The 11,491-nt window shown below is 42.7% G+C and overlaps 1 protein-coding gene across 1 annotated transcript in view; it reads left to right on the top strand.

The window, feature by feature from the left end:
• ZNF827 (zinc finger protein 827) overlaps positions 1-6,094 on the top strand; it is a gene marked incomplete at its 5' end in the record, with an annotated part of 36,158 nt that extends 30,064 nt beyond the window's left edge. Inside the window, 3 exons of the mRNA XM_010164997.1 lie at positions 879-1,070; positions 1,172-1,349; positions 4,237-6,094. Of these exons, the coding sequence (XP_010163299.1) occupies positions 879-1,070; positions 1,172-1,349; positions 4,237-5,044 (1,178 nt within the window). The remainder of the gene's footprint in view (positions 1-878; positions 1,071-1,171; positions 1,350-4,236) is intronic.
• Between the last annotated feature and the right edge of the window lie 5,397 nt (positions 6,095-11,491).

Consider the following 11,491-nt stretch of genomic DNA (forward strand, 5'->3'; position numbering starts at 1 on the left):
TAAAACTAGGCACAAAGGTACTGGTGTTTGCAGAGGCCTTGATCAGGGAACTTGATTATATAGAGAATATAAAGTCTCTTTTTAACACAGCTCCGATTAAGCCAAGACATAGGGAGGAGGTAATAATTTGCCCATCCTTGCCTCGTTGGCTAACGGCAGTTCTCATATGAGAACTCTCACTCTTGTTCATTTCTAGTGTGGGGTGTGGGATTTGAAGTTCATACATTTCTTGCACACATAAGGAAACTGATGGCCTTCAGCTTTAGATTCAGTTAAATAACATGTTTTTAAATTAATTATCTTCAATAAGAGGTTCTAATAAAAACAGATAAATCTTGAGACCATGCTGTTATCTCTTACAATCATTATTAAGGATGCTCCTCAGCACAGGGAGTGAGGTTATTCTCCTTTACCTTTCCTCCCAGATTTATCCATTGGACCCACATAAATGGAAAGCTGGGGCAAGTTCAGCTTGGACCAGTAGGCACTTTTGGTTTCTGCACCCCAAACCTACAGAAGCTCTGTTTCCTTTCTAAGTGAGAAGTTCTTAATTGGTTTTGAACTCTGAGCTAATCAAAGTGTTCTTGGGATTTTTCTTTTTTTTTTTTTTTTTTTGGTAATGAGGTAGAGTTGCTTTCCCACTGCCACTATAGACAGACTTAATTCTAGGGTAAACTGAGAGATGTACTGCTGTAAATGCTAATAAAAAGGAAGGAGATGCAACAATGATTTCTTAACATCAATTAATTTCAGACTTGTTTATAAGCAGGTTTGAGTTAACTTTAAATGTAAATATTTTTCCTGAAATTTAAAACAGGATCATTGAGATTCCACCTAATCTGCTGTACTAGTTACTGCTCTTTATTCTTGTTTTTCAGCTGAAGAGAGGAAGACACCCAGTGAATCCAACAGTCCATCTTCGTCTTCACTGTCGGCACTGAGCGACTCTGCCAACAGCAAAGAAGATGCAGATATAACCACAAAAAACAAGGGTTCAAACAATCTGCTAGTCATTTCTGTAGTGCCTGGTAGTCAGACCTCAGTGAACACTGAAGAGAAGTCAGAGAAAGGTAAAACACTGTTAAACAAATATAGACTGTCACCCTCTGTACAGTTGACCTGGCCACAACGTAAGGAATGCATTTTCCCCTTTTATCCTTTTATTTTTCAGGCTTTGAATGTGTTTTCTGTAACTTTGTCTGCAAAACAAAAAATATGTTTGAGCGCCATCTGCAAATCCACCTGATCACACGAATGTTCGAGTGTGATGTGTGCCACAAGTTCATGAAGACACCTGAACAATTACTGGAGCACAAGAAATGCCACACTGTCCCCACCGGTGGGCTCAAGTAAGGAAAGCAAGTACACAAACTTTTACTGTGTTAAGCACCTCTAATACTGTGGGGATTGGATGGAAGGAAGTCAATTAAAAAGGGTTAGTTAAATGTCTGATAATCCAGATCTGGGGTTTCCTTTTATTGAGATCACCCAAGCCCAGTCCTTTAGTGTAGGCTTGCATCGCTACAGCAGATCGGTAACCTGGCAGCAGATGTAGTGTCCACTGGTCTCAGACAAACTACGGGCCTTTCCCTTTTCAAGTCAAACAGGAGACAGCATGTGATGGGTCCTACAGAGAATAAGGCAGCACTACACAGAGGTGTGGGCAAACTAAGAGGGGTTTTTTCCAAGGCATCAGAGCAAAGGAGAGCATGAAGCACAAGCCCTATTCTGCGCCTGGCTCAAAGAAACTAATTTTTTTTTGTTTCAGGATCATCTGTGCAACTAGGTATGAAGTTATAACCTTAAAGGTTATACCTTTGCAGACGCTAATGCAAAGTCAGTCCTCCCCAAGACTTAATAACTTTGATGCTTTCTGCTTTGGTTTGCATGCCCCAGAATGATCACTACTGTATAAATTAACACGTAACGAGTAATACACTCTTTTAAGAAAAAAGTCCCTTTGGCTTTAGCTAAGGTGGTGTCCTTTAAGGTCTGTGGGTGCAGAGCAGTGTTTCTAGAGAACGAGCATGCCCTTCTGTCAAAGTGGGACCCCTGAGGGAAGGAGCGACTGCTGGGGCCATATGCTTGCTCTCCGTGGGTGGGCAATGTGACGTTGTGCGAGATGCACATCCCTGGTCTCTGTTTGTCCCAGCTGCTGCAGGAAAAGAGGCTGAAACCACCGTGAGCCCAGCTAGGGTTCAGCACAAGCCCCTCTGCTTCTGTTGCTCTCGTTAAGCAAACTGATGTTTTCAGTGCACGGTAACTGTCAGGTGACGAGCACCCCACATTTAACGTGCCCACGAGTAGCTCTGTCCATTTGCGCTGCAGTTTTTGAAAACTGGTTCTTTTTGCCAGGCAGCGTCTGGTCTCCAGCTCAGTAGTTCCATGAACTGGGATCTGTGGTCACTTGAGATGTGATGACTGAATCTGGGAAGAAGACCAGACTGAGAAACAAGTAGTGTGCCAGAACGACGGGATGTGTCTTGGACGTACAGACCAGTTGTCTAATGCACTTTGGGTTTAAGCTGCACAGAATCTGTTCTATTTACCAAGGAAAAACCATGACCTATGACTCAGACTTTCCTGACAGAATGGGCTTCTCAGTCTACATAAGTTATTCCTGCCCAACTCAAGTAATAATTAGATACTTTGAAAGCTGCACCTAAGCAAAAGCTCTGCTTTTTTTTTTTTTTTAAGGCATCCAGAAGAGCCTGAAGAGATCTAAGTAAATTGTATTTTTCTGTCTCCTGTTTGCTGTGGAGGAAGAGAAAAAAAAAAAAATCATGATTCCTCCAGCTCCAGGTCAAAATCTGATTCTGATCCAGAGAGCACCCAGCCCTGGAGAGGTATGTGTGCATAGACAGCTGAGTCCTGTGTTGCAATAGAGCTAATCGTGTTAGCAGCCTCAATGCCAGGCTCCCTCTCTGGATCAGAGTACTCCATGTGCATCAGGAAAAGTGACTGGATGTTTTAGTATCTATCTGTCCTCCTGTATTACTCACTGTGCTCAAAAGCCTCTTGATTAGCAGGTAGAATAATATTAAACCTGTATGTGCAACCAGTTGTAGCAAGGGAGAACAGACATGGAGAGAGGACCTCTGCTCAGAAATCCTCTGAAATGCTAGAACACAACTAGCAGACCTGCTAAACAGTGAATGCACATCAGTGGCAGGTGGAGACATCTGTAAGAGAGTAGGCAGGTGCCTTAGCTGTGTGTTTTTATCTAGACCTGCTCTTTTAGCTCTCCAGTGAGACCTGGAAGGGAGTGTGCTTGGTTTAATACAGCAGAGATCCCTAGCAGGTAGCTGTCCTCACCAACTTCCTCTCAGCTACGTAAAGCAAAAGTGGGTGTGTTTTGGGTATGCTGGTGTCCAGGCTTGCTTAGCTCAGGCTTCCTTCCAGGCTTTCAAGGTTCCCTCCTCCAGCCCTCTCGGCCCTTCCTGGTCCAGGAACCAGGGGTGGGGCCCTTTGCCACATCCACCCTGCTCTGGACCCTTGTGCTGCTGCTGTGAGTACGCAGAGCCCGCATCCTGTTCCCACAGAGGAACAATTCCTGCCATGGCAGAGGCGGCTGTAGGCAAACAGTGCCAAACACAGGCCCCTTTGAGCATGGCTAGCTCATCTCCCAGAAACAGGAATCCCTACAAATCATCCTCACAGACTGGATTTCAGCTGCTCCTAGCAGGACACCCAGCGAGCTTATTGTTCAAGGTCACATAAAAGGAATTTCCTAAGCTTTTGCTGTACATGTGGTATTACAAGTTTATTCCATCTTTACTTAAACAGCTGCTTTCATACTCATCCGTAAACACTCACTTTAAACCACTTCTTAATGGAAAACATGGCCAAAGTGACTTCGTGCAAACACTAGGAATGTCGTTACACAAAGTACCTGTGAATCAGTCACCCACTCTGCACCACGCGGCCTGCTTTGCAGAATCTTCCCCGTCAAGGTAAGCCAGAAGATTAAAGGGATGCTCCTCCAGAGTGAATCAGTGTTTTCCTAGGAATGTGTGCGCTCTACTGCCATTAAATGGGCAAACCTCTTCTAAGTAGCTATGTGGCAAGCTGAACCAAGTATTTGAAAGAGGCTTTACAGGGAGAACTAAGTGCTTTTTTTCTCCTCTTTAGTAGGTCAGAGAGGGGTTGAGTGACAGGGTTAAACCAGGAATGCAGGTCTTCAAGCTGAGTGACTTCTCTTTTCTCTGTCCCTGCCTTTCCTTGCTGTGTTGCCAGGTGCCCATTCTGCATCTACTCCACTAACCGCCCCGCAGCGATGGAGTGCCACCTGAAGACTCACTACAAGATGGAGTACAAGTGTCGGATCTGCCAGACAGTGAAAGCAAATCAACTGGAGCTGGAGGTACACATCCGAGAACACCGCCTTGGCAACCATTACAAGTGCGACCAGTGTGGCTACCTGTCCAAGACTGCCAACAAACTGATCGAACATGTGCGTGTCCACACCGGTGAACGCCCTTTTCACTGTGACCAGTGCAGCTACAGCTGCAAACGCAAAGACAATCTCAACTTGCACAAGAAACTGAAGCATGCTCCACGCCAGACTTTCAGCTGTGACGAGTGCCTGTTCAAGACTACCCACCCTTTCGTCTTCAGCCGCCACGTGAAGAAGCACCAGAATGGGGACTGCTCTGAAGAGGAGAAGAAGGGCCAGTATTCAACCTCCAAGGAAGCCAGTCCACTCCTACCAGTGAACAGCTCCAGGAACCTCCTGTCACCCCTCTCAGTTATGTCTGCCTCCCAGGCTCTGCAAACAGTGGCTCTGTCAGCTGCACACGGCAGCGGGGCAGCGCCAAACATGGCAGTGAAAGCCTTGGCCATCAACGGCACTTCCCTGTGCTTCGATAAATACTGGAACTCAGAGTTTGCCCACCTTATTCCTTTAACAATGTTTTTCCCCAAAAACCACTACGATATCACATTCCATCCACCCAGACCTCAGACTGCACCAGCAGGTGCCTCTTCACCTAAACACTCCTTCCTTGCCTACCTTGGACTAACAGAAAGGGCAGAAACTGTCTGAGGGCAGTTACATTCTGTACCAAAAACACCCCACCAAACCCAGCAGGTATCCATTGCTGCAAAACGCAGACCAGAGAGGTAACGAACACTTGTACTATATCATTAGTAAGGTTTAGAAAATGGCTCTGTGTGTATACTTATTGCATTGACATGAAAGCTGCTTTATTAAATCTTCAAGAGGTGACCTACTGCATACTTCTACCTTCAGAGGCATGTTTCCAGTACTCTTATCTAAGGAACTATTTTGTCTTGTTAAGCTGAAAAAAAAAAAAAAAGAGGGTCCTTAATGGCAATCAGCACTTGTAAGATTATTGATGCATTTTATTTTGGGGCTTTGTGTGCGTGCGGGTGCGCGGAAGAGAGTCTGCCTGTAGAGTGCCATGACATTGCTTTTGCACATCCCTTGTATTGGCTTATTTAATTTTTCTTCTTTTCCCCTTTTCACAGACTTGCTTCTTCCCTTCCCTCCATCTCCCCCTGAACTGTAGAGTTGTGGAAGGAATAACGCTTGGTTCAGGGCGGGGGGAATTGATTGGTGTATTATTTCACTGTTTGCACCTTCCTTTACTTGTTTGATGCCTTGTACTCAGTTGTCAAGGTTTGAGGATTTGGGGTAGAACTGATGAGGAAAAAGTTGCTTTCAGCACTGCAGGAGGAGAGTATGACAGTGAAAACTGTGTGTACGTACACATGCAGCGTGTGCAGCCTACACAGCCACACAGCAGGCTCAATCCCTAACTGTTACACAGGTGTTACAAACACCTGTGTCTGGGCCATAGCATACATCTTTTGTTTTAAAAGGGCATATAAATATTATATCTATCTATCTATATATACTGTATTATGCAGTGGTTTCCTTTTATTTTGCAAGAACAACTTGTATAACTATAATTCTATGGTGGAAAAAAAAAAAAAAAATCCAACAAGGGGATTTAAAAAAGGGTATGGATAAATAAATTCTGGGTATAAATACTCAGACTAAAAAAAAAGGCAGTTTTGCACAGTGCTTTAGTCTTGCACTAGTTTGTTTCTCAATTGCAAAAAAAAAAAAAAAAAAAAAAAAAAGAAAAAAATAGATCTGTGGGCTGAAGGTAAGAAGACTGCTTATTTGAAAAGGTACTAGTAACTTCTTTGAAATATAAAGCTATAAAAAGATGCTGTTGGAACCATACAGTTCTCTTTTATACCCTCAGTGTTTCAATTGTCCTTGCAAATTCTACAGTCGTACCAATACCCTCCATGTTATTAGTAATACTTTATTCCTTTTTGTTAATGGCAGATAGAGCGTACACAGCTAGGAAGCTAACTTTGTACTTATTTAACACTCCTACTTGCAGTCATTAAAATGACATTATATGTAGCACTTTATTGCAGGAAGAAGCAAACGCAGATTGGTTGTATAACCTTTGTTAATCTCAAAATGCCAAGCGTGATCTTAAATTAAGAGAAGCTAACTGACTGTTAATTGATCTGTGTTTCTCAGACAACTTAATATCCAGGAAGAAAGATCAGGCTTAAAATACTCTGCATTAAAATTGGAAGTATAAATTATGAAACATTTCAAAATTATCATGTGACTTACAGGAATGCTTTCTTACTGGATTATTGTTTTCCGTGGTATCTCTTGGATTTGGATCTCGCTGTCTTTCCCCGGGCATTAGGAATGTCTGAACTAGCTTTTGTCAGTCCTCTCTCTCTGTCCCTTGGCCAAGCCACTGTAGGAGGTGCCCTGAGTCACATCTAATGTGCTACTCACCCACCCTCGTGCTGTTCTGAAGGAACTTCTTCTGCAGGTTGTTGTGGGATGGCGGGATCTGACAGGCCAGTTGGAGCCAACCCCTTGTTCGTGACAGCACTAAAGCAACGCTCCTGTTCAGGAAGGCATTTCTGGTTCACAAGGGCTCTTAGCCATATGCACAACTAGAAACGTAACTCAATCTTCATTAGTTCTTAAATGAAGCTTGCATAGAAATACTTTTTTGATGCAAAACTTGCATCATTTAACCTGTTTTCAAGATTCCTACATTTGTTTTGCACTGAGATGGCCAAACATTCTCCACTGTCATGACCAAACTTTTCCTTTTTGGGGAGGACATCCTAACCTGTGCACTCCTGTTACATACTGGAAGCTATTTACTAGGGGGAAATATCCAAAATAGTAGCAGCTCATCATTTGGAATTATTAATTAAAGGACAGAAAAGTCCTACCCTTTTGTTTACATTCCAGCAGACAGTTTTGGTTCTACCGAGCACATGGCAGTTCTGTATATGCAGTAAAGCCATCTGTTCTGAAGTAGGTACAGGCCTTTGTAAACCACCTGCCTAACTCAGGGCCCTGTCTGCCAGGCTTTACTCCATCAGAAACTTATTATAACCCACCACCCCAGAGTACAGGCAAAACAGAAAATGCTGTAATCGTAACTGCTCAAAGCATTACAAAAAAATGAGTATCTCAACAGCATGAAATGTGCAATCTGCATCCAGAAACTATATCACTTCTTTGAAGTACATTCAATGTGTATCTCTCTGGCCCCACCGTAGAAGAGCAAACATTTTCAAATCAAAAAGCTTATTTTTCAAACTGACAGGTGAAGTACAGCTGTCTAGGAGGAAGAAGTAGGAGTATGAGTAGGACACTTTATGTAAACCAAACGGCAGTTTAAACAGGGCTGGAACTTCCAAGACTGAGCTGTCAGAATTGCGAACGCCACGTGTTCGACAGTGTACCAGTATCTGACTTAGTAATGATGTTTAACGTACCTGGGAAATTTGTTTAGCACTTTGGAAAGGATAAATTAATTCTTTCTGGCAAGTTATAAAGTTTTCTCTGTAAGGAAAAGTGTGTTAGGAGGTTTTTATTTTTTTAAGAAAAAAAAAAAAATACAGTATTTATCAGAGCTCATGCATATTAAAATAATTGGTTTGCAGATCAAGGCTAAAGAAAGGAATGTTCTCCAGAGGTTCTCCCTACCAACTAATGACCAACAGTTCTGATAAATTTCCCCCCACCATAAAGGTAATTTCATAAAGGTTTTCACTATGCATTCTTTAACGAAAACTAGCGTGTTTTTCCATTCGGTAATTCAGTTGAAGTTCTCAGCACTTCTTCCTTTCTTCTGTTTTTTTTTTTTTTTACTTGTTGTATTATGTCCGAATATCATTCTGTCAAGGTTTGTGTACATTAAAAAAAATTTGTATTGTATAAAGCTTTTTGCATTATAAGGCTGTACAGGGTCATTTTGACAGTAACTGGTATATTCCTTTGCATCTTATGTTGCATTGCCAATTTCTAGTGTATCCAGTTTGGAAGTACAATATACTCTAATTAAAAAGGTTGTCTATATGCTTGCTGTTTCTTTTGGTTTTCCTTCTTCTCTTTTTATAAATATATTTTGGCTTGATTTGGAGGGAGGGGGAACAGGATTCTCCTCCAAGACAAAAAGATATGAAGAAATAAGGTAAGATGTGATCAGTGGGTGAAATTGAAAAGGAAAGGTCTGGTTATTGCTGCTGATGAAGATATACAGCCAATGGCCGTATAGGATGGCTATAGGGCTGCTCTCTGTGGGCTCGGGACTTGTAACAACCTGGCAGTCAATTCTGTGAGGGGGACAGTGCCTCTTCTGAGGAGTCTGCTGAGTCGTGAGGATGATGGAACTCTCCAGCCCTACCGACTTCAGCGCTGCAGTGCAGAAATCAGATCCTGAGCAGTAGTTTGGTGAACACGGCCTTGCGTCAGAGTCACCTCAATGGAATCAGAAGAACTCTCTGTAAAGAGGAGCCACACAGTGAATAAAGGAATATTGTGCACTAAAAGATTGTAGTGGAAATCTACTTTTTTATTGTAAAAATGTCATTTTGTCAGCATTTTAGAAAAAGCTTTTTTTCTTTTTTCACCACAGAGTAATGAAATAATTAAAATGGACAGAGAAGGGTAAAGAAGGAAATCCTAAGAGCAGACAAATTTCCAAGAAGCAAAGATATTGTTGGCTTCACTGAACAAGAATAGATACTGAACATCCTAAAAGGAAGTTAGACTATTTAACTAAGGGGAAAAAAAATATCTAGGTATTGATTAGATAAAAATTATCCTCAGATAAATTAATGTTAACATTAAATACATTTGCCCTCAGTCAAGGCAGTGTTAAGGTCTAATCAACTGAAAAATTCTTATGATTATTTCTACTGGGGTATGGATCCCAATTTTCAGGGCCTCTGTTAGTTCCTGGTTAGAGTACGTGCTGCTGTTAACTCTGTGTGTGTGTGTTGAATCCAGTGCTCCTCCTTTTGCTGGTGCCCAGTCAGGTGTCATCGCTAGCTCTGACATTAGGATGGTAAGTCATGTTCAAGGAGAGGCGGTCTTTCTCTCGCACTGGGTCTGTAATACAAAATACAAAGTGATAGGTGTTTTTTGGTTGGGTTTTTTTTTTGTGCTAGACATAAATAGTTATCCTAGTGATTAAAAGATGATCACGCAAATTCTCCAGTATAATTTTGAAAGGTAGTTCTGAGATTGATCTACTAAGCCCCAATTATTATATCTTGATGGTTTTAAAACAGACCTCCACTTGTGTAAATTGTTACAGTTCTGTTGTACCTCATTATAACCTTTCATTTAATTGAGACAATGGTTTTAAGATGTAGGTTCAAATGTTCAGTTAAAACAAGCAGAGAAGGTGCAGGTAGTGAGTCACAGAGCACTTTGGCTGGCAGAGGCCAGGGGACAGGGCTGTCTCCACATGCGGTACACTCTGCACTGGCTGACAGCTCAGGAAGCTGAGCAGGGGACTGAATGACCCTGCCTGTGTCAGAAGTCAGCTGGCAGTTCAGTGCAAGTTCTTGTAGTAGCTCCACGCCTTGAGTCTCACTGCAAACTTCTTTTTAAAAGCTCAGGCCCAATCTCAACCAAAACATCAACTGTCCTCTTGCAATCAGCCTCTCTAGCTTTACCCAAAAACCATACATCTGACAGAAGAAGCTTATGTGCATCCAAACAGGGATGTTAGTGTCACATGCTGACACGTGACAAAGAGCCACTGTCCTTTGCAGCAAGTGCTTACAACAGGCTTGTAGACCTGCACAATTTTAAGCAATTAACTTGCCCTAATCTTGTATTTTCTGATACATACACCTGTGTGTGTATGTGTGTGTGTGTGTGGTGATATAAACCATCACAGCTTGTGCATTGACCCTGTCTTGTTTTCATTCTGCAGCTTCCTGTATTTTTAGTATGTCACATATGTTTAAAAAAGTAATAATTAACTTAAAAGGGGACATTTTTTCAAGCAGAATTATTTTTTATAATCCTTCACCTGCCACAGGTATCATAAGCCCAGCAGAACAAGGTTTGAGAGAGAGACTTTGGGGGAAAAAACAAAACACCCTTAAAACTTTCTGTAAAGCTTGACTGTAGAGAGGGAAATTTTTTTTGCAGGGGCTGGCATCATTTATACAGAGCCACGTTTTAACCCGCATGTTGTGTTAAAAACACATCAGCTGTGGTCCTAACAAACAGACATCTGCATTATATCATTCACCATCATATCTGCTGCTAAGTGGCTTCCTTGTTGACAAGTCTCAGCAGCGAGGTTAAGTATTGGCTGTAAAAGCAGCCCAGCCTCTGGCCCGAGGGGTCAGAGCTCAGGCAGACCGTGCCGGAGCCCGCACAGCCTCTTCCCTGCTGTATATTTTCCAAGAGCTAATAAAACACCAGCACAATCACTCCTACCCGGAGCTGCCAACCGCTACAGCGTCTGTGGAGCTGCAGGAAGTGGTATGTCATCTTCTCATCACAGAGGCACTCGAGTAGTCTGCAAGGGAAGAGGCATTGTCTTTTGCATCAAAGTTTTAGAAACTACCAGTGAAGCATCTAGAAATCCCAGAAATGAGGGATAACCTTGGATGTGGGGCAGCCAAGGCCTGAGTGCCCAGCAGGAGCTCCTGGAAAAAGGATGGGGGTGAGTTCACTGCTCCCTGACAGGTAAACGTCTTCAAGGTGACTCATCTTGACCAAACAAATCCACTGGCTGCTTTTAAAAAAAATCTTGGCTGACAAATCCTGGTGGAAGGTTGCAGGGAGGTGCCTGCTGCCTGTTTCCCCCAGAGCACACACCGGCTGGAGCATGGCGCTGCAGGCACCAAGTCAGTCAGGACGGCTCAGCCATCACACGCATCTTGGCGAATCTTGGCTGAGTTAACAGGTTCCATCTGAACCAAAGAGCAGAATTTTACTTGGCTCATGGGCGCTATGTATACTAGGAAGCCATCCAGCTGCTAGATACCAGGCAATGCATCAGAAATGCAGCTGTTGTGCCTCCACATGTGCACAACAGCTGTCTTGGACCAACCCAGCAATGCCTATATTTACATGTAGGACTCTCTTAAGTACCCAACATAAAGGAAAGAAAAAAAAAAGAGAAAAAGGAGGGGGAAAAAAGGAGGGGGGAAA

The sequence above is a fragment of the Antrostomus carolinensis genome, unplaced genomic scaffold, assembly GCF_000700745.2.
Source record: "Antrostomus carolinensis isolate BGI_N321 unplaced genomic scaffold, ASM70074v2 scaffold17493, whole genome shotgun sequence".
Taxonomy (NCBI): domain Eukaryota; kingdom Metazoa; phylum Chordata; class Aves; order Caprimulgiformes; family Caprimulgidae; genus Antrostomus; species Antrostomus carolinensis.